The following is a 22,592-nucleotide window of genomic DNA, read 5'->3' as shown; positions in this document are numbered from 1 at the left end:
GTTTGCTGGTGTTTTCACAAAGATGGTCAGAAAAGAAGAGAGGCCTGCAGCACCCTTGTCAAAACTCACACAGATGTGCCGTGAGGTTTTGGGAGATGGTGCTCCAAGGTCTACCTGTGTTCTAGATTCAGACTTGAGACTTAAAAAGCATCCAAGGCAAGACTTGAACCTGGGCCTCTGAGCCTGGCTCCCTTTCCATTCCTTCAGAAGCACATTGCTTTGTCTGATGGCTAGTGGCCCCGGAGGCTCTCCAGCCTCCCTTGCTGGGAGCTCGGCCCATTCCTTCTTTTGGAGAGTTCTGGTTGGGAGTTTTCTCATCATCCAGCTGAAATGGGCCTCTCGGCCCCTTCAGGGGATCCCCCTACTTTGCCCGGCATCCCCCAGCCACGCTGAAGACAGCTGCGGCCCTTCACCCATTCAACTCCTTGTTTGTTCTGAACAACCCTCCTTGCTTTCTACAACAGGTGATTAGTCTTCAGGGAGGTATGACATCTCCGACTGGAGGGCTGTTCATCACCTGTAGCCTCCACCTGCCAACCAGTCCTGCCCGGGGCCCCAAGAAGCACATGGTGCAGCCCCCTTGGGATCCCCCTAGGCGGGAGGCTAAACCAGGTTAACAGAAAACTCAAACCCATCAGAGGAGGGTCTTCTCCAAGCATGTGAAGAGGTGCTTGGTGCGAATGCTCAGAACTGAGGCCTGGACCACGTGGCCATCAGCTGTTGAGCCCGTATTCTCTCCTGGCTTCAGACCCTGGCTCTGTCGGCTCCACTAAGCTGTCTGAAGGGGCAGGAGGGCATAGCCAGGTAGTCTACCTGGGGCAGGACAAAGGTCTTGCCTGTGGTCTACCTCGTTGGTAAAATGGGGAACTTAGGTCTTGGGATTGTTGCAGGGTCTCTGTGGAATTTGGAGCCCTGAGTCAGTACTTTTTTTTTTGTTTGTTTGTTTTGGTTTTGGTTTTCACAAGGCCATGGGGTTAACTGACTTGCCCAAGGCCACACAGCTAAGTAATTATTAAGTGTCTGAGGTCAGATTTGAACTCAAGTACTCCTGACTCCAGGGCCGGTGCTCTGTCCACTGCACTAACTAGCTACCCCAGGTAAGTGCTTTTGCTGCTGCTTCATATCATTAGAATTGGAGGAGTTAACATCTAGAATGTTCCTTGAACCCTGTCTCTTCGAGGAAATCTCCATTCATTTGGCCATGGTGGGGGGGGGTGTCTCTGTTGATGTGCACAGTCCTGCCTGGTCGTCATACTTCGTCTGGTTTCTAGCACAGTAAGCCTTCACTAAAACGGAACTTTTAGAAAAGAAAGCGTCCTTGCATTTGGAAGATCGATTTTTTTCAGAGAAGCCTTGTGTCCCACATGTTACCTCACGTTCTTGGGGGCGGTGTTACTGGGGAGATCTCTGAGCACATCTGCTCCTGGGGTACAGTTCTCTCCCCTACACCCTTGCCTGGGACTGGGGAGCTCCCCCCTGGCTTGGCTGAAGGGTAACCCGGGGCCCCCTCTGAGACTGGCTGGAGGTGGTTCTGGGCTTGGAGACTGCCCGCCGCCGGTCAGGCTCAGAGGCCGCTAGCCGGCCCTCGGCCCTCCCCCACTGCCACGCATGCGGCTCCCCCTCTCCCTCCCTCCCTCCTGGGCATCCAGAGCCGGCCCCAGCCACAGCTGCGCAGCCTCGACGCCCGGGCTGATGCGGCCCCCCACTCCCTGGTGCAGGGGCCTCCTGGCCCGCGAGGAGGTGGGTCGGTCTAAAAATAGCTCTGGAGGAGAATCAGTTCTCCAGTTGGAAGAGCTCTGTCTGAAGAGACGCCAGTGGCAGCCACCTAGACCGCCCTGTCCAAGAGGTGGTGGAGGGGGCAGCTGGGGACCTAACAGCAAGAGAGACCTTTCCTCAGCAGCAGGCTCCTGGCGGCCCTCCCCCCTCTGCTCCCTAGTTCCTGGAGGGCAGGCCCTGTCTCTCTTTTGTCTGACTTGGTAGCTCTAACACTTGGCCTAGCGCCTGCCCTTCTGCCAACTGACCTATTGGTACAGGGATCTGTCTGCTCGATATTAATTGAACCAGCGCCTCCGGAGTGGCCCTTCCCACTCTGAGATGCTGTGAGGTCAGCTGGCTGCTGGACGGTGGGCCTTTGGACCCTGCTTTCTGGTGCAGGGCTCCCCAGCTCCATGGTGAGAGCCCAGCCCTGACTGCCCCCCTTTGCCCCCAGGAGTGGTGGGTACCCTTGGCCAGCCTCTTTCTTCCTTCTGTGGACCCTCTCTACTCAGCCCTAGCCCCTTTCCATCCTCCACAGCCTTGGGATGAGAGAGCCGGGCAGGTCCCTCAGCTGGGTGGATGTAGCCCTCCTTCCCGACTGATGCCTGGCTGGTTGGAGGCCCCGAGCCCAGGGAGGGGAGGCACTTGGCAGGAAGGCAGGAGGAGGGGAGCCGGAGGGTAAGTGCGTCATTGCCGCTGCCCTGCCAAACACCAGATCTGCTTAATGGGCGATGACGTGGGCCCAGCCTGGGGAAGTTGCCAGTTGCCGGAGGGTGTCTGGGTGAGGGGAGCTGGGGGCCGGTCGCCATCTTTCCAGGGGCTGGCCCGGGGTGAGGTGGATGTGCCTCCAGGTCCGGGGGATGATACACCTGGCCGCCTTCACATTTGCCCTTTGGCTGACCTTGGCACCCCTCCAGACTTGGCTCTGCAGGGTTCCTGTCTGGCAGCAGCCTCCAGCATCTCCAGACCTCCCTCAGGCCCGGGCTGCCTGGGCCCTTTCTTTGGCTGTTCAGGCCCGGCAGGTTGCTGGTTCCCCATTAATTAAGGAACAAAAACCCTTCCTGCCCCAGAGTAGGGCCCAGCCCCATTGGCTGGAAAGCCGAGCTGGACCAGTGAGTGGAAAATCTCATTAGATGCCCCTCTTCTGTGCCGGTGCAGCCCGCCAGGGAGCCAGGCCTTTGTTACCTCCTGCCAGGAGTGTGGGTCAGACCCACTTCTGAGACCCATGTGCTCCCCTGGGAGGGTATCCAGGGCTTGGTGGCAGCCTCCCCCAGGCAGTCACTGAGAAATCAAAGGCGTGAGGGGCTCTGGCTCCTGGGCCTGGGGGACTCAGCGTGGGGCTCAGGCCTCCCAGCTGCTGGCAAAGGGCCCCTTCTTCCACTTGGCCCCCTTTGGAGGACACCTGGAGTCTTGGGTCTTGGGTCTGGCCAGGATGGGGGAGGGGGCGGCCAGACCTGTGCTCCAGTTGTGATCTTGCCCCTCCTGCCCTGTCCGTGGGCAGCTCTGGGTGGCTTTGACCAGGCCAAGTGGAATTTCACAATTGGAAGAGAACTGCACGGCTGGACCATTCAAGGAAACTGAGTCCTAGGAAGGGAATGACTTGCTTGAGCCTTTTGATTGGGCATTGCTCATTTGGGGGTGTTCATCCTTCACCCCAACCGTGGGAGCTTCACCTCGTAACAAAGAAAAGCATGCGAACAAAATCAGTGCAGCCTCCCCTGCGTTTGATGGCACACCGCAACCTCTCCAGGAAGAGGAGGGGGTGGCTCTTATGTATTCAGGTTCTTTATAAGGATCCAGCCACTTGCAGCCACTCAGCTGGCACGAATAAGTGTCGTCTGAGCATCCGCTGAGCGTCATCACAGGCCTTGGAGTTGGCAGGGGGCCTGGCAGGGACTCAGAGCTCAGGCCCCTCTGCTCAGGGACCAGAAAGGAAACCAATTATACTGAAATATAATTATCCACATATCTCTAAAAACACGTTCACCTCCTGGGCCATCTGTGCGCTGATGAGAGCGCCAGCCGGAGCCAGGAGAACCAGAATTTGGACTGACATCGGCCATTTGCCGGCTGTGACCTCAGGTAAATTACTTAACCCCAATCTCTAACAAAAAAAAAAAAGAGAAAAAACCATTTCATGGCCTCCCTGCTCTGCGTTACCCCCCCCCCACATTTTCTAGAGGTGGGAGATGACCCAAAGTCCCAGGGGAGCGGGGGCAGACCCCTGGCTTTGGGGGACACTCTGCCCCGAGGACCTGCCTGTGAAATAAGAGGTGGAGTCAAATGTCTCCTCTAGCTCTAGGCCTCTGAAGTTTAGCTCTGAAATCCTCCTCCAGGCCCCCTCTATCCTCCTCTCCACATCTGGGCTATCATTTCCCTTCCCCCAGCCCAGCCTGGGATTCCTTTGCCCTCTTACATCCTCCTCTCCACATCCTCTGCCTTCTCCCCCAGGGTCCTGCTTGGTCCTCACCTGGTCCCTGGGTCCCCGAAAGCTTCCCTGATCCAATCCGTCTGTGCTATCTTGCCCCTTGGGCCCTCCGGCACCTGTTAGGTCGGGTACTGCCCCAGCTGTGGGCTTCCCAGAGCTGAGGAGCACTCTGGAGCACAGCTCCTGGGGTCCCTGTTGGGGGGTCCCTTTGGGGTTAATTTTTTACGAGCTTCCTGGACTCCACAGGATCATACATTTTACAGCTAGCTAGAACAGAGACCATTTGGTTTAATAACCCTTTTGAGTTACAGAAGAGGAAACCGAGGCATGGGGCCAGGAATCCAGCCAAGGCCTCTCTTCTCCACCCTGCCTCTAAGGAACTTAGGTTCAGCTTCCTGAACCTCGGTTTCCCTCTTTGTCCGGTGGGCCACCAGCTGCCCCTGCCGGCTGCAGCTCTGCCTGCTGGCTCGGCCAGGCCTGAGAAGGAGCCTTTTGACCAGGGTGGCCCATCAGTGGTCAGACAGGACTTGGCTCAGGGCCCTACCCATGCTGAGCAGCCCTTCTGTCATTACAGAGGCTCCAGAGCCCTTGGGGTGGGGGTCTGTGGGGGCAGGCAGTGTGGAGGGGCTTCCTGAGTGGTTTGGTGCCTCCAGTCATCGTAGAAACACAGAATGGGAGGGGCCTGGGGGGCCTGCCCAAACAGATGAAGCCTGAACAGGCCTTGTTGGGCCTGGGCCCCCAGTGCCACTCCTCCATTTTCTTCAGCTTGGCAGCCCAGCGGATGGTGCCCTGCATCTGAGGACAGGAAGACCGGGGTTCAAATCCAGCTGCTGATTTGTTTAGCTGTGGGATTTTGAACAAGTCACTTAAAGATGATGGTTGTTTGATGTTTTGTCCTTTCCTCAAAGAACAAACAGCAGGGAGGTGTGGCTGTGACAAGTATGGGGGGGGGGTTGCTGTGCCAAGTCCCCAGCCTCACTTTCTCCTCCAGAGTCAGATACGGAGCAGGACGACTGGAGATGGTGCTGGATGCGAGGCAGTCAGGGTGAAGTGACCTGCCTATGGTCACACAGCTAGTGTGGCAGATGACTGAGGCCAGATTGGAACTTAAGTTCTAAGTTCCATCCTGTCAGTGACTCTGTCTTTAGCCACCTCGCTTCCTACTTTGAATCCCCCACCTCTCCTCTGAGGTTGGGACAGGGCTTGGAGGGAGGGGCTCCTCGCTAAGTGGAGGGCAGAATCCAGGGTCCTTCTCACCTCGTCATCTGGTTCAACTGAGACCAGGGGAGGATGGAGAGCGGCATCAACCGAGGTGGGGGAGTGGCTGCTGTGCCCAGCCTCTCTGGGCCTCAGTTTCCTCCTCTGTAAAGTGAGTGTTGGTGGATTCCTTCTCAATGCCCAGTTTCATGACCTTTGTTAATTTTAGGGTTTGTGTTTTATACCCAGCAGGTATTTAATAAGCAATTCTTAAACAAATGGAAGCTTTCCTTTGTTCCAGAAAAAGTTCTTAGTTCTTTGAAGTGGGTAACAAGGCTGCTAATGTCTAAAGCATTCTCCAGAGCGCCAAGTGCTGGTCCCAGGCAGCTTAAATCCCTGTGAATTACAGATTGGGAGCCAGAATCACTGATTAAGGATCTGGATAGGGATAAATCAGATAAATGGAGCCTTGTGCGGCTCCGAGGGGTCACCTGAAGACTTCGGTGACCTCAGCCGAGCTTGTGGCAAACTCATCCAACACCTTTGTTTTACTGATGAGGAAACAGAGGCCCCAAGCTTGAGGAACAACCTGCCATTCAAGTTTTTCCCAGTTGTGCTGGGGCCTTTACAAACCGCTCATCCATCACTAAGGATGTGGTTGCATTTGATGCCCTCCTTTTGGGCTCTGAGAGGGGTGGCTTGGATGGACCCAGGGCTGGGCAGGACTAGAGTCGGAGGCTGAAGTTGGCTTAGCGTCGGTGCCCCTGCTGAGGAGGGGGGCAGCATGTGCACCACCTCTCCCCAGCTCCTCCCCCTGGTGCCCGAGCCTGGATTAGCCTCAGGGTCCCCAGGCTAGAAGGAAGTGCCTCGCTCCTGTTGTCCAGGTTCCGTTTCCTTCTGGGTCAGCCTGAGTGGCCCGGCCAGCTCTGAGGACCCTGGGAAGGGTGGGAGCTGAGAAGCAGGAACTAGGGCCTCCCTTCCTGCCCCAGCTGGCAGCGGTGCAGAGCTGGCCGCCACAAGGGTTTAACTCGTCGGGGACATCTGAGGCCTCCCCTGGCTGGGCACACTCAGACCCTCGTCCCCCTTTGTTGCCACTGCTGGAGGTCCCATCATCTGAATCCCAGACTTCCTCCGAGTCTTCCCTGATCGGACCAGGATAAAATGGAAAAGAGCTCTGGGTTTGAGTCCTGGCCCTGCCAGTCACTCGTAGCTGGCCTTCAGGCCAATCCTCCTGAACTCCCACTGTCCAGGCCCTTTGGTTTCCAAGACAAAAGGAGGAGCCCTTTCCCAAAGGGGCCTAGTTTAGGTGTCCCTGGATGGGAGGTTTGAAGGGAATGGGGGTACAGCCTACCCCACATCCTCCCATGGAGGTCGACTCCTTGAGCCCCGGTTTGATTGGGGGCCCCCAACTTAGATGAGGGCTCTGCAGCCCATTCCTGTACTGGCATCATCTCTGGTGGATTGTGTTTATATTTATTTAAATATTTCCCCAATTCCAGTTGAATTTGGCTTCTTTGCTGGTGCCCCTTTGGGCCTCCCCTCCCTGCACTGATGGCTGGCTTCTCTGTATCTCTCGGCTCAGGTGGTGGTGCCCACGCGGGTCGGGCAGGCCTACGTCTACGAATCGCCCAAGCTGGAGCAGGATGAGTATGACATCCCAAGGCACCTCTTGTCTTCAGGGACCCAGGAAATCTACGATGTCCCCCCGACCAGGGGTCTGCTGCCCAGCCAGTACAGTCAGGAGGTGAGGGGGGGCGTCTCTCCCCTGGGGTCCCCCCATTACCTGCACGCTGCTGCAGGAAACCCAAAGCTTTCCGGCTCTTCCCCACCATCAAAGTGACTGGGGCTGTGGGGTGAAATGGGACAAAGGGACCGCCTCAACTGGGGTCTTTCTCCTGACAGGTGTATGACACGCCCCCCATGGCTGTCAAGGGCCCCACCAGCCGCGACCCCTCTCTGGACATCTACGACGTGCCCCCCAGTGTGGAGAAAAGCCTGCAGCCTCCAAACCACCACATGGTGAGTGAGCCAGGGTGCCCTTTGCATCATCCCCTCCCCACAGCCCTGTCTTACATGGGCACAAACCCCCTTCTTTGGGTAGAGAGGGGAGGGATTGCCAGAGAGGCTGAGGGGGGCGAGCCCTTGCACACCTACTACCCGTGCCCTCCCCAGGCACCATGCACAAGGCATGTCGGTGAAGAGGTCTGTCCGGGAAGTTCTGTTTTCACAGACCATAGCCTTTGGCCTGGCGGGGTCTGCAGTCCAGATGTACTCATGGCCTTGGATTTCCTGAATGGGCAGGACCCTGACTAGCTCTCTCCCCTTCTCTTCCAGGTCTATGATATTCCCCCATCCGTGAGCAAGGATGTGCCTGACGGACCCTTGAGGGAGGAGACCTATGACGTGCCCCCCGCCTTCTTGAAACCCAAGCCCTTCGACCCTGCCCGGCACCCCCTGATCCTGGCACCCTCACCCATCCCCGCCACAGACCCATACCCGGCCGATGACGTCTACGATGTCCCCCCACCCGCCGGCAAGGGGGCACCCGCCCCGGCGCCAGCCCAGGAGATCTATGATGTGCCTCCTAGTCTGCGCAAGCTGGGCCCTGCCCCCCCAGGGTCCGTGTATGACGTTCCTCGGGACCTGGCCCCGGCCGGCAGCAGGGCAGCTTCTCTGGAGGCTGATGGGGAGAGCGTGTACGATGTGCCACCGCAAGCTGACCGGGAGCCCCGGGCCGATGGCAAGCGTCTGTCAGCCTCGAGCACAGGCAGTACCCGTAGCAACCTGTCTTCTTCCTCCCTGGACGTGGTACCCGTGAAGGAGCCAGCGGCGGGCAGGGAGCCGCTGCCCATGGACCTGGACACAGCCATGGAGATGCTGGCCAGGCTGCAGCACGGTGTCAGTGCCTCTGTGGCCCACCTCATGTCCTTCGTCAGCGGCAGCGGCTGGCGGGAACCCGATCTGCTGGAGCCCCAGATCCCACGCCTGCGGGATGCTGTTGGGGAGGTGAAGGGCGCAGTCCGGGAACTGTTGGAGTTTGCCCGGGGAGCGGTGGGCAATGCTACCCACTCAACGGACCGTGCCCTGCATGCCAAACTCAGCAAGCAGCTCCAGAAGATGGAAGACGTGTATCAGACGCTGCTGGCCCATGGCCAGGCCCTGGACGGCTGCCAGTGGGCTCTGAGCGCCCTCCTGGTGGGGGGACAGCCCCCGGGGGCACCAGACAACCTGGACCGCTTTGTCACATGCTCCCGTGGCATCCCTGATGACACCAAGCAACTGGCTTCTTTCTTGCACGGCAACGCCTCGCTGCTCTTTAAAAGGACAAAACCGCCCAACAGTGGGGCCGGCCCTGAGGCAGGGGGACAGCTGGTGCCCCCCAGCCTCTACTCCCAGCCCGCTCCGCCCCCTGGCGGCGGCACCCCCTTGGACAAGGCCAGCAGCATCCAGTCAAGGCCACTGCCCTCCCCTCCTAAGTTCACGTCCCAGGACTCCCCAGATGGGCAATATGAGAACAGCGAGGGTGGCTGGATGGAAGACTACGACTACGTCCATTTGCAGGTAGGTGGGTGGTCCAGGGGCACCGTACTGTGCCCCCTTCTCTGGGACCAGGTGGGCCAAGCCCGGGCTCCAACCCTGCTGACCCTGAGGTGAGAGCTGGGGGTTACCTCCTGGGCTTGGAGGCTGGGGGCCCCCCCCCCACGGCCACCTTCTCTCGTCCCTCCTCTCCTCCACCCTGATCTCTCTCATCTTCCATGTTTGCCCATCCTCAACCCTCTTCTTTCCTTCCTCTCTACAACCAGTCACCACCCTCTTGAGCTGAGCTGCAGACGGGGCTGATGTGGGGGCCCAGGAGGCCCAGACAGTGAGGGGATTGCCAGCGGGTGCCCCCCAATAGAGCCTGCAGAGGGACAGGTGCACTGGGCATGGCAGGAAGGGCACAGGGTCAGTCCAAGCCGCTCATGTCCTCACAGCCAGTGCCTCTAGGTTGGGAGCCCCTCCCTTTCCCACATGAAAGGTAGCCCCCAAAGGTCCTGCTGCCCTGAAAAAGAAGCTCCTGGGTGTTTGTGATGTCAGAGCCCAGGCTGTGGGCATCCTTCTGTGGAGCACACTGGGCTAGTAGCAAAATCGGTCCCTGCCCTGTACCCTCCCTGGCTTCTGGGGGTTCTCCCGGCTTCCTCTGGACTGATTCCCTCCCTCTTCAGATCATCTGGTGGGGGCTTGTGTGGACCCAGAGCGGCAGCGGAGGAGCCACATGGAGCCCCCACGCCCCCTCCAGGGTGGCATTTATGGGCTCCATGGTGGACTCCATGAGCTCCAGGGTAGCTGCCATCGCTCCCATAGGCACACACACATGGGCCTCATGGGCTAGACTTGTGACCCAGACAGGGACGCTCACCCTAACTCTCTGCCTCCCTCCCTCCTTCCTAGGGAAAGGAAGAATTTGAGAAAACCCAGAAGGAGTTATTAGAGAAGGGTAACATCATGCGTCAGGGGAAGGGCCAGCTGGAGCAGCAGCAGGTGAGTGGCCACGTCCCCGCCATGCCCTGTCCACCCCTTCACCTCTCTGCAGCCCCAGAGGGGGACGTTTAAGGCAGAGGAGGGAGACCCTGGAAGAAGGAGGAGAGGAGGCTGGGGGACCTGGGCTGCCCCAAGACTCTGTCCTTCTGTGATGTGGGGGCACAGGTGCCCGTCCTGCCTTTGTGAAAGGGCTCTGAAGAGTGGTGTGAAGTTGGTGATGGGACCCACTTGGGGACCTTGGACCCGGGCTCGGCCCCCCCTCCCCCAGCACTGCCTCCTCTCTCCCCACAGCTGAAGCAGTTTGAGCGGCTGGAGCAGGAGGTGACCCGGCCCATCGATCACGACCTCTCCAACTGGACCCCCTCCCAGCCCCTGGCCCCTGGGCGGCCGGGGGGGCTGGGCCCCTCGGACCGGCAGCTGCTGCTCTTCTACCTGGAGCAGTGCGAGTCCAACCTGACGACCTTGACCAACGCCGTGGACGCCTTCTTCACCGCTGTGGCCACCAACCAGCCCCCCAAGATCTTTGTGGCCCACAGTAAGTTCGTCATCCTCAGCGCCCACAAGCTGGTGTTCATTGGGGACACCTTGTCCCGCCAGGCCAAGGCGCCGGACGTCCGGAGCCAGGTGACCCACTACAGCAATCTGCTGTGCGACATGCTGAAGGAGATTGTGGTGACCACCAAGACGGCGGCCCTGCAGTACCCCTCCCCCACGGCTGCCCAGGACATGGTGGACCGCGTCAAGGAGCTGGGTCACAGCACCCAGCAGTTCAGGCGGGTCCTGGGCCAGCTGGCTGCGGTCTGAGGAGGCCAGCCTGCCAGTGGACGTGGCGGGGAGGGGGACTGGGGCGGCCCTGGGGGATCGGCTCCCTGGGGCCCAGACTGTAAATGCATCTGTACATATTGGAAACAAGAGACCACCAAAATCAAGAGGCCTAAAAAGGGCCGGCATCTGCTGCCCCCTCCCCTCTGGCCACCAGCCCCCCCCCCCCCAGGGGCATACAGAGAGAAAACACTAAAGAACTATTTTTCATTATTGATTTTCCAATCATTTGACTAATGGGCTACATTTAAATAAAAAACAAAGAAACTAAGAGAACCCGAACCTGGTCTGTTAGTAAAGTGTGTAAGAGAAGGGATGTGGGCGTCTCGAACCCATGCCATCCCATCTGGATCCTGGGGGGCCTCAATGACTGGCTCCTGTTTAAATACCCCCAGACCTAAGCCAGGTCAGCCAGGGAGCTAGAACCGGACTGGGATTGGGGTCTGGGCCCCTGACTCCCCCTGTGACTCCTTCCACCTGCCAGCACCCAGGGAAATGGAGGTGAAGCCCCCCAGAAGGAGAGCTTGAAAACACCCTCAACACAGCTGTTGTTTCTTTAAAAAGAAAGAAATTCAGTGAAGTTGGTGAGAGTTTGTGTCTAACCCCCCCCAAGGGGCACATGGCAGGAATACAATATCCATTAGGGGCCCCGGACTGGGTGAGGGACCAGGGAGGAGGGTGGTACCTCCTGGGCCGTTGAGGGTGGTCCTAGAGCAGGGCCTGGCAGGGACCCCTGTGGCTCAAGGGCAGGCAGGTGCTGGGGTGCAGAGCATTCCTTGTCTGAGCCCAAGCCAGGAGCTCTGGGGACCCTCTAAGTTTCAGGGTGTTGGGTAAGTCTGAAAGGTGGGAAGGCTTTGTGGCTAGGTGTGCTCGCACCCCACCCCCCACATATACCTCCCACATGAATCACCCACAAACACACATACACCTGCCCCCATCACCACCCACAGGTACACCCACCCCCCTACTGTAGTCTTGGGCTGTATGGCATAAATTGTGAGGTACCCACTTGGCCCAGGAGTGGAAAACAGAGAAGGGCCAGGCATCTGAGGCCTGCCTGGGGCAGGTGGGAGGGACTGATGAGGGGTAGAATGTAGCAGTGCCCCCTCCCCATACAGTCCTTGAAGGGGGATTCTAGCCTGCTGGCAGGTGCCCCTTCCCTGCCCCCTTCACCTTAGTCCTTGGACCACCTGGCCCAGGAGGAGCTGCCAAGTGCCTGTGGACTAGACGTGAAAGCTTCCGTGTCTGTCTAGAACCAAGTGTCACAGGCCTGGGATCAGGAAGACCTGAGTTCAAATGCAGCCTTAGATGCTCCCTAGATGGGGGACCTTGGGCAAGTCACAACCTTTTTGCCTCCATTTCCTCAATTGTAAAATGAATAATAACCCCTCCAGGGTTGGCGTGTGAATCAGTAAGATCATCTCTAAAATGTTCCACACAGTGCCTTCTATAGGAAGCTTATTAGGAAATGCTTATTCCCCTCCCCCCCACCCACAAACGTGAACCCCATGGGTGGGGAGGCGCAGCCTGAAGTGTTCCTGTGTCCTTGGGGAGCTAGCCACAGAGGGGAGTTTTTAGGGGGGCTCTAGCCACCCAGGGAATCGGAAGTCTTTCTATAGAAAAATGGTGAAGCAGCGCCATTGCCCACCACCCCCAGCCCAGAGATGCGCCCCGACCACCCGGTTCCACCTGAGCTGCCATCTCACCCCTTGGCCAAGTTCCTTGGCTGTCGGCCAGACTCCGCTGCGCTTGGGGAGCCTCCGGGCCACACTTGGAGTATGGGGCTGGGGCCGGGCAGCAGCTCAGCAACATCAGCTGTAAGGAGGGCTCCAGGCTGGCACAGCCCGGGCACCTGGCCCTCCTCCCAGCAGTGGGCTCCAAGCCTGCCATCAACCCTCAGGCTCACTTGGACCTCTCTGACCACCCCAGACACCATCCCAGGAGCCCCCTCGGCCCCTCCGGCCGCAGCTGTTGGCTCTAGTGTCACCAGCTGTGGCCGGGGAGGGCGGGGAGGTGGGTGGAGGACGCGCGGGCACCTGTGCCCTCCACAGGGACACCCTGTCTGCAGCTGCCCATCTGCCTTCAGGGTCCAGTTGGGAACGCCGGGCCAAGGGCACAGCTGGTGTGGGCTCAACCCAGAGGGAGCCAAGGGGGTGGGGGTGTAATAAGAGTTGTGAGAGGGTGGCTGTGAGCATGGATGTGTGCTGTTACAAGAGCCTACAGACACGCGTGGAGAGGCACGCACTTAGTCCTCGGCATGTGTTTATGACTTCTGTTAAGCACCATGTGTATGCATGTGAGCAGAGACTCTGAGCATGCATTTTCACACATAGGTAAATGGATGCCATGCTTTGATCACTTAAGTTAAGGGGAGTGTGTGTGTGTGTATGTGTGTCTGTGTCCGTATGTGTGTGTCTGTGTGTCCGTGTGTGTATGTCTGTGTGCATCTGTGTATGTGCGTGTGTCTGTGTGTCTCTGTGTGGGTGTCCATGTGTGTGTGCCTGTGTGTCTGTGTCCCGTATGTGTGTCTGTGTCTGTGTGTGTCTGTGTGCGTCTGTGTATGTGCGTGTCTGTGTGTGTCTGTGTGTGTCTGTGTCCGTGTGTCTGTGTCCGTGTGTGTCTGTGTGTCTGTGTCCGTGTGTGTGTCCGTGTGTCTGTGTGTCCGTGTGTGTCTCTGTGTGTCTGTGTCCATGTTTGTGTCTGTGTCTGTGTGTGTCCGTGTGTGTGTCCGTGTCTGTGCGTGTATATGTGTCTCTGTGTGTGCGTGCGTGTGTGTCTGTGTGTCCATATGTATGTCCGTGTGTGTCTGTGCATGTCTATGTGTCTATCTGCATCCATGTGTGTGTCTGTGTGTCTGTGTCTGTGTGTGTCTGTGTCATATGTGTGTCTGTGTGTGTCTGTGTCCGTGTGTGTCTGAGTGTGTGTCCGTGTGTGTCCGTGTGTGTGTCTGTCTGTGTCTGTGTGTCTGTCTGTGTGTGTCTGTGTCCATGTGTGTGTCTGTGTGTGTGTCTGTGTGTGTCTGTGTGTGTGTCTGTGTCCGTGTGTGTCTGTGTGTGTGTGTGTGTGTGTCTGTGTATGTGTGTGTCTGTGTCCGTGTGTGTCTGTGTGTGTCTGTGTGTGTGTGTCTGTGTCCGTGTGTGTGTCTGTGTCCGTGTGTGTCTCTGTGTGTGTCCGTGAGCGTGTCTGTGTGTGTCTGTGTGTGCCCGTGTGTGTCCGTCTGTGTCTGTGTGTCTCTGTGTGTGTCTGTGTATGTCTGTGTCCGTGTGTGTGTCTGTGTGCGCATCTGTGTATGTGCGTGTGTCTGTGTGTCTGTGTCCATGTGTGTGTCTGTGTGTGCGTCTGTGTATGTGCGTGTGTCTGTGTGTGTCTGTGTCCGTGTGTGTGTCTGTGTGTCTGTGTCCGTGTGTGTCTGTGTGTGTCTCTGTCTGTGTGTGCCCGTGTGTGTGTCTGTGTGTGTCCGTGTGTGTCCGTGTGTGTGTATGTGTGTGTCTGTGTGTCTGTGTGTCTGTGTCCGTGTGTGTCTGTGTCCGTGTGTATGTCCGTGTGTGTGTCTGTGTGTGTGTGTGTCTGTGTGTGTCTGTATCCGTGTGTGTCTGTGTCCGTGTGTGTGTCTGTGTCCGTATGTGTGTGTCTGTGTGTGTGTCTGTGTCCGTGTGTGTGTGTCTGTGTCCGTGTGTGTGTGTCTGTGTGTGCGCCTGTGTAGGTGTCTGTGTCCGTGTGTGTCTGTGTGTGTCTGTGTCCGTGTGTCTGTGTGTGTCTGTGTCCATGTGTGTGTCTGTGTCCGTGTGTGTGTCTGTGTCCGTGTGTGTCTCTGTGTGTGTCCGTGTGTGTGTGTCCGTGTGTATGTGTCTGTGTGTGTCTGTGTCCGTGTGTGTCCGTGTGTGCCCGTGTGTGTCCGTGTGTGTCTGTGTGTCTGTGTGTGTCTGTGTGTGTGTGTGTGTCTGTGTGTGTCTGTGTGTGTCTGTGTCTGTGTGTGTGTCTGTGTAGGTGTCTGTGTCCGTGTATATCTGTGTGTGTCTGTGTGTCTGTGTCCATGTGTGTGTCTGTGTCTGTGTGTGTCTGTGTCCGTGTGTGTGTCCGTGTGTGTCTGTGTCCATGTGTGTGTCTGTGTCCGTGTGTGTGTCTGTGTCCGTGTGTGTCTCTGTGTGTGTCCGTGTGTGTGTGTCCGTGTGTATGTGTCTGTGTGTGTCTGTGTGTGTCTGTGTCCGTGTGTGTCTGTGTGTGCCCATGTGTGTCCGTGTGTGTCTGTGTGTCTGTGTGTGTCTGTCTGTGTCTGTGTCTGTGTCTGTGTGTGTCTGTGTCTGTGTGTGTGTCTGTGTAGGTGTCTGTGTCCGTGTGTGTCTGTGTGTGTCTGTGTGTCTGTGTCCATGTGTGTGTCTGTGTGTGTCTGTGTCCGTGTGTGTCTCTGTGTGTGTCTGTGTATGTGTGTGTCTGTGTCCGTGTGTGTCTGTGTGTGTCTGTGTCCGTGTGTGTCTGTGTGTGCCCGTGTGTGTCCGTGTGTCTGTGTGTGTCTGTCTGTGTCTGTGTGTGTCTGTCTGTGTGCGTGTCTGTGTATGTGTGTGTCTGTGTCCGTGTGTGTCTGTGTGTGCATCTGTGTCTGTGTGTGTGTCTGTGTGTGTCTGTGTATGTGTGTGTCTGTGTCCATGTGTGTCTGTGTATGTGTCTGTGTGTGTGTCCGTGTGTGTCTGTGTCCATGTGTGTGTCTGTGTGTGTCTGTCCGTGTGTGTGTCTGCGTGTGTGTCTGTGTGTGTCCGTGTGTGTGTGTCTGTGTATGTGTCTGTTTCCGTGTGTGTCTGTGTCTATGTGTGTATCTGTGTTTGTGTGTGTGTCTGTGTGTGTGTCTGTGCATGTGTGTGTCTGTGTCCGTGTGCGTGTCTGTGTCTGTCTGTGTCCATGCGTGTCTGTGTCCGTGTGTGTCTGTGTCCATGTGTGTGTCTGTGTGTCCGTGTGTGTGTCTGTGTCCGTATGTGTGTGCCTGTGTCCGTGTGTGTCTGTCGGTGCGTGTGCATGTGTGTGTCTTTGTCCATGTGTGTGTGTGTGTCTGTGTCCATGTGTGTGTCTGTGTCCGTGTGTGTCTGTGTGTGTGCATGTGTGTGTCTGTGTATGTGTCCGTGTGTCGGTGTGTGTCTGTGTCCGTGTGTGTCTGTGTGTCCGTGTGTCTGTGTGTGTCCATCTGTGTGTCCATGTGTGTGTCTGTGTATGTGTGCCTGTGTCCATATGTGTGTCTGTGCGTGTCTGTGTCCGTGTGTGTGTCCGTGTGTCTGTGTGTCCATGTGTCTCTGTGTGTGCCTGTGTCCATGTTTGTGTCTGTGTCTGTGTGTGTCCATGTGTGTGTGTCTGTGTCCGTGCGTGTATCTGTGTCTCTGTGTGTGTCTGCGTGTGTGTCTGTGTGTGTCCATGTGTGTGTGTCTGTCCGTGTGTGTCTGTGCATGTCTATGTGTCTATCTGCATCCATGTGTGTGTCTGTGTGTCTGTATATGTGTGTGTGTCTGTGTCGTATGTGTGTGTCTGTGTCCTTGTGTGTCTGAGTGTGTGTGTCCGTGTGTGTGTCTGTGTCCGTGTGTGTGTGTGTGTGTCCATGTGTGTGTCCGTGTGTGTGTCTGGGTATGTGTGTGTCTGTGTCCGTGTGTGTCCATGTGTGTGTCTGTGTCCGTGTGTGTGTCTGTCTGTGTCCGTGTGTGTGTGTCTGTGTGTCTGTGTATGTGTGTGTCTGTCAGTGTGTGTCCGTGTGTCCATGCGTGTCTATGTGTGTGTCTTGTGTCCGTGTGTCTCTGTGTGTCTGTGTATGTGTGTCCGTGTGTGTGTCCGTGTCCGTGTGTGTCTGTGTGTGAGTCCATGTGTGTGTCTGTCCGTGTGTGTGAGTCCATGTGTGTGTCTGTCCGTGTGTGTGAGTCCATGTGTGTGTCTGTCCGTGTGTGTGTGTCCATGTGTGTGTGTCTGTGTCTGTGTGTCTGTGTCCGTGTGTGTCTGTGTTCATGTGTGTCTGTGTGTGTCTCTGTATGTGTGTGTCTGTGTACGTGTGTCTGTGTGTCTGTGTGTGTGTCCGTGTGTGTGTCTGTGTCCGTGTGTGTCTGTGTCCGTGTGTGTCTGTGTGTGTCCGTGTGTGTGTGTATGTGCATGTGTCTGTGTGTGTCTGTGTGTCTGTGTCCATGTGTGTGTGTCTGTGTGTGTCTGTGTGTGTGTGTGTCTGTGTGTGTGTGTGTGTGTCTGTGTATGTGTCCGTGTGTCTGTGTGTGTCTGTGTGTCTGTGTCCGTGTGTGTCTGTGTGTGTCCATGTGTCCACGTGTGTGTCCATGTGTGTGTCTGTGTATGTGTGCCTGTGTCCGTATGTGTGTCTGTGCGTGTCTGTGTCCATGTGTGTGTCCGTGTGTCTGTGTCCGTGTGTGTCTCTGTGTGTGTGTGTCCATGTGTGTGTCTGTGTGTCTGTGTGTGTCCATGTGTGTGTCTGTGTCCGTGCGTGTATCTGTGTCTCTGTGCGTGTCTGCGTGTGTGTCTGTGTGTCCATGTGTGTCCATGTGTGTGTCTGTGTATGTGTGCCTGTGTCCATGTGTGTCTGTGTGTCTGTGTGTGCGTCTGTGTCCATGTGTGTGTCTGTGTGTCTGTGTCTGTGTGTGCATCTGTGTATTGCATGTGTCTGTGTGTGTCTGTGTCTGTGTGTGTCTGTGTCCGTGTGTGTCTGTGTATGTGTGTGTCTGTGTGTGTGTCTGTGTCCGTGTGTTTCTGTGTGTGTCCGTGTGTCTGTGTCTGTGTGTATGTGTTTGTCTGTGTCTGTGTCTGTGTGTCTTTTTCCATGTGTGTCTGTGTCCATGTCTGTCTGTGTGTGTCTGTGTGTCTGTGTGTGTCTGTGTGTGTGTGTCTGTGTGTGTGTCTGTGTCTGTGTGTGTGTCTGTGTGTGTGTCTGTGTGTGTGTCTGTGTGTGTGTCTGTGTATGTGTGCCTGTGTCCATATGTGTGTCTGTGTGTGTCTGTGTCCGTCTGTGTGTGCGTCTGTGTATGTGCATGTGTCTGTGTGTCTGTGTCCGTGTGTCTGTGTGTGTCTTTGTGTGTGTCTGTGTGTGTGTCTGTGTCTGTGTGTCTGTGTCCGTGTGTGTCTGTGTGTGTGTGTGTCCGTGTGTGTGTCTGTGTATGTGTGTGTATGTGTTTGTCTGTGTCTGTGTGTCTGTGTCTGTGTGTCTTTTCCATGTGTGTCTGTGTCCGTGTCTGTCTGTGTGTGTCTGTGTGTGTCTGTGTCTGTGTGTGTCTGTGTCCGTGTGTGTGTGTCTCTGTGTGTTTGTCTGTGTCTGTGTGTGTGTATGTGTGTGTCCGTGTCTGTGTGTGTGTCTGTGTGTGTGTGCGCCCCCTGCCTAGCGCCCCGGAGGCTCGAGGATGCCGGACCCCCTCCCTGGGCCCCCCCAGCTCCCTCTCTGGCCCCCCCGGGCCCCCCCGTGCCCCCCCGGACCCCCTGTGGCCCAGAGCCTCGCGCCCCGTCAGGGCTGTGGCGGTGCATGAGTGTGACCCCGCGAACCCAGGTTCAAGGACAGGGGTCGGAGCCACGGAAGGCGCCCCGGGGGTGAGAAGAGCCGCCGCCGGCCTCGGGGGCCTCGGGGGCCGCTGGGCCGCTTTGCCCGGGGCGCGGGGGAGGGCAGAGCCCCCCGGGCCCACCCGGCTTGCCATTCATCTACACGTATCCTTGGGGGCCCCGGAGCGTTCTCTGAACCCCACAGACAGTGCGGGAAGACGGGGGAGCCGCAGCCGAGGGAAGCCCCGAGGCGGCCGGGCCGGGCTGTGCCGGGCTGTGCCGGGCTGTGCCGGGCCGTGCTGTGCCGGGCCGGGCTGTGCCGGGCTGTGCCGGGCCGTGCCGGGCTGTGTGCCGGGCTGGGTTGTGCCGGGCTGTCCTGTGCCGGGCTGGGCTGTGCCGGGCCGGGCTGTGCCGGGCCGTGCCGGGCCGTGCCGGGCCGGGCCGGGCTGTGCTGTGCCGTGCTGGGCCGGGCTGTGCCGGGCTGTGCCGGGCCGGGCCGGGCTGTGCTGGGCCGGGCTGTGCCGTGCCGGGCCGGGCCGGGCCGGACTCCGGGGCGGGTCCTGTCGCTTCGCCTTCCTTTTGTCCACGCCTCTAAACGCGGCGTCGCGACCAGAGCCCGGGGACCGAAGCGGTGCAAAACGCCTGATGTGGGAGATCCGCGGCCAGGGAGGGCCCTGGCACCACCGCCCGCGCCGCGCCCCCTCCCACCGCAGTGGGCACGGAGCAGGAGGACGGTTGGCCAGCTGCCGCCACCCAGTGGGCTTCACTGGAACTTCAGGCGGCGAGTCGGGGCCCCGTCGCCCCGGGGCCCCAGGAGGCCGCTACCATCTCCCGGAGCCGGGTCAGGACCTGGGTGACCCGGGCATATACCATGGGCCTGGAAGGGGCCCCGCCACGCTGCCCCAAGGGACCAGGGGCCCGCCGGAGTCGCCCTGGGGGGCGCGGTGGGGCCCGCTTGGATAGGTGCTGCCCTGCCAGCCCCGGGCGGCACCTCGCCCTCTCCCTGCGTCACCCACCGCGGTGACAGCGACGAGCGCCACAAGGATGCGAGAACGCTTACGGTTCTGCTGTGGCCGTAGGCTTGTAACGCAATTTCCAGGGAGCGCTTGAGCAGATCCTAGTTATCCATTCTGCCTGGCACCCCTGGCACCCTGGCGCCCCTCCCTTCCCACCGGAGAAGAATGCGTATGATAAAAAGGCAAAATATGTTGAGATTGTGCTATGAGAAGTATCATGCATTTCCAAGTTTCCAAAATTTGCTGTACCATCTTCAGCTTCTGCAAAACTCCTAAACACTTCCCATTTCATTTCTTATGCGCAGTCATCACGTGGGGGGATAACCGTCTTCTGAGGAAACAGAGGCACAGCCGGGTCCAGTGACTGGCCGGAATCACCCGATGACCACCGGCGGCCCTCCATCCCGTGACAACTCGAGAGCGGAGTTATTACATTTTGGGGGTCACTTTTCTAACTCAACCCCCTTCACGCAAGGAACTTAGCTTCTATATGGCTAACATACACATAACAATTCATCCCCACCCCAACCCTGCAGCCTCGATGCTACTTTAACCCTGATTTTACAGATGAGGAAACTGAGGCCCCAAAGAATGAACTTGCCCAGGGCCACCTAGCTAGTGAGTGTCTTAGGCAGAGTTTGAACTCAGATCTCCACTCCCGACTCAGCACACTATCACGCCTCAGCTTCGCTTCTTCTATGTACATCAATCTATAGATCCGGTGGATGACTACAAAGTGGGGTGCTGGGGAGATGACAGACAGAAGGAAAGAAAACTGGTCCCTTTTGGAGACAAGGCTGGATTGGAGGCGGAGAACATGGTTTTCCAGTTCTGCCTCCTGCTAGCTGTATGACCTTGGACCAGTCACCTCACTGCTCTCACCCTAGGTTTCCTGCTCTGTAAAATTAGAGGGTTCAGTTAACATGTTTCCTTTGCTCTATTGCCCACTGATGGGGGAGGACTGGGGGGCCTTGGGATTTGAGGAGGGGCAGACTGCCCAGGTGGTAGACAGAATTGAGGGAGGGCATTAAGAATAGCCTCCACTTGTATGCCATCCTGAGGTTTTGCAGGGCACTTTCTCACAACCAACCTTATAAGGAAGTATTGCCATCTTGGCACAGTGGGTGGCACAGTGGGTAGAGCCTGCGGCTGATATCAAACCTACCGGCAGGGACTTACTGGTGCTATGACCCTGGGCAAGTCACCTTCACTCTGCCTCAGTTTCTTGAAATGAGGAAAATAACCTCTAGCTCCTAGGGTTCTAACCAGTGACTGGGACACAGAGGGAAGAGAAGGCTCAGGGGAGGCCCTGACCTTGCAGGAGGAAGCCCCCTCTGCTCCGGCACACAGCACCTCTGGGCTCATCTGGTGGCCCCAGACCGTCTTGCATTGGTGGTTGGACAGGAGGGGCAGGGTCGCCTGCTGAAGCTTCTTGGACCCTTTGTAGTCTGGGGAAAATGAGACAGAAGGGCGAACGAAGGGGGGTTGGGCTGTCAAGGACAAGTTGCAAAGGGCCCTGGGGCCCCAGAGTCCAACCCAGAGACCTCGCCCGAGGTCACAGAGATAGCCGGGGCCTCGCGGGCCTCGCCCGTCTTTCACGGAACACTCACCATCCTAACTGGTCCTGCCCCAGCCCCTGGTGACGCAAGTGGAGTCTTTGGGGAAGCAATCCCAGGCGCTGGGCAGGCAGACTGGGGGCACGGTGTCCCAGAATAGGGCAGGTGTGGCCGGCTTCACCAAGGCGATGTCCTGACTGTAGGGGGCCTTGGTGAATGGGGGGGTGACTGAAGGCCTAAGGGGAGGGACATGGGCCAGGCCCCAGGAGGAAGCTTCTGTGGAGCTCATCCAAGTCCCAACTGAGCCCCTCAAGGGGACAGCCCGCCGTGCCATTCAGGAATGCCCGAGGCTTGTGAGCTGGAGGGGAACGAGGATTCTGACCCCAAGATCTGGTCGGTCCAGGATCGCGGTTCTATCACTGAGTAGCTCATGCCCAGACAACAAAACAGTGGCCATTAGGGAAGAATTCTGAACATTCACAGTGACCCCCCCAAATGGAATGGGCTCTCAGCAGGTCCCCGTCACCTGAAGACGGGTCCCCAGTAGGGGATTTGTGATCAGATGGCATTGCCTTAATCCACTTCAGAAATGTTATCAAGATTCCAAATCCTAGCTTGGAAGTCAAGGGTTGCACGTGATCGCCACACCCTTGGCCACCCTTGGCCACCCTTGGCCACCCTTGGCCACCCTTGGCCTCAGCCCTGCAGCTGAGCTTCTCCCCACCCCCACCAAAGCTGGGCTATACCTGGTCAATCTTCAGCACCTGAATGACCTCATCGTCAGAGCCCTGATCAAATTCACCCACGACCACCCTATGATTCTTCCTGGCATGTGGGTGGGGGAGAGCCAGCAGGAAGTTATTGGGGTTCCACCAACCCCCCCAAACCCAGCTCATCCTCTTCCCCCACCCTCCCACCTCCACAGCTGAAAGCCTCTGTCTTCTCTGTTTCTTAACCTGGGAATTTTTGATATTTTGATAACAATATTTCTATTTAATTGGTTTCTTTTCTAGTTCTCTGTATTTTACACATTTTTTAATTTAATAACTATTTCAAGTTTCCCTTTGTAGATATTTTAAAATGTTCTGAGAAAACCAGAAGGCCAAAGGATCCAAAGCCGTGTGGCCTCTTCCCAGGACATTTGAAATCAGTCCAAACATGAAACGCATACATTCTATCCCTGTGATGTTTAAAAAACCCTAGAAATGGCAGAACCTTTGTATTCTCCCCCGCATTTACAAAAACTTCTAAAACATCTTAGGTTTTTGACAACTATATTTCTATACAAATGGTTTCTTTATATTTCATTTCTTTATCATATAATTTCTATATAATTGGTTTCTTTTGTAATCCTCTACCTTTTTAAAAGACCACCCTTTGTAAAGGGGGTCCATGAGTTTCACCGGAATACCCAAGGGGCTGGTGGGACCCACTTGGACTGGCCCCCCCGCCTAAAGTGCCTTAACTTACTTGACTTTGCAGTGGGCAGCGGTGATCACCCAATCTTGGCTGATGAGGGCCCCTCCACAAAAATGGAAGCCATCAGGAAGCTGGGGGGAGAGAAAGCATGGGGGGCATCCCTCCCCGCAAGGGCTCACCCCAGAGAGGAGGAAGAGAGATGCCCTCATCTTGTCTTTGTGTTTCCACATTAGAAGCCTCACCCGCTTGTGGGTGAAGCAAACACTAGGAAGGGAAGGAGCTGGGTTCAAATCCAAGCTGCTTTGTCCAAACTGTAACTTTGGGCAAGTCATAAGGACCTGAATTCAAATTCGACTAGCTGTGTGACCTTGGGCAAGTCAC

At 57.1% G+C, this 22,592-nt stretch overlaps 1 protein-coding gene across 4 annotated transcripts in view; it reads left to right on the top strand.

Annotated features, from left to right (window-relative positions):
* The window catches only part of BCAR1 (BCAR1 scaffold protein, Cas family member), a 96,604-nt gene extending 85,599 nt beyond the window's left edge, over positions 1–11,005 (top strand). For all 4 annotated transcript variants that reach the window (XM_074199616.1, XM_074199622.1, XM_074199627.1 and 1 more), the window contains exons 3-7: positions 6,963–7,124; positions 7,283–7,399; positions 7,715–8,941; positions 9,812–9,901; positions 10,193–11,005. In XM_074199616.1, coding sequence (XP_074055717.1) covers positions 6,963–7,124; positions 7,283–7,399; positions 7,715–8,941; positions 9,812–9,901; positions 10,193–10,705 — 2,109 coding nt within the window. In that variant the 3' untranslated portion in view covers positions 10,706–11,005. The remainder of the gene's footprint in view (positions 1–6,962; positions 7,125–7,282; positions 7,400–7,714; positions 8,942–9,811; positions 9,902–10,192) is intronic.
* The last annotated feature ends 11,587 nt before the right edge of the window (positions 11,006–22,592 follow it).

This window comes from Macrotis lagotis, chromosome 1 (genome assembly GCF_037893015.1).
Source record: "Macrotis lagotis isolate mMagLag1 chromosome 1, bilby.v1.9.chrom.fasta, whole genome shotgun sequence".
NCBI lineage: Eukaryota > Metazoa > Chordata > Mammalia > Peramelemorphia > Peramelidae > Macrotis > Macrotis lagotis.
Note: the sequence above shows the minus strand (reverse complement) of the source record. Positions and strands in the feature narration are given on the sequence as shown.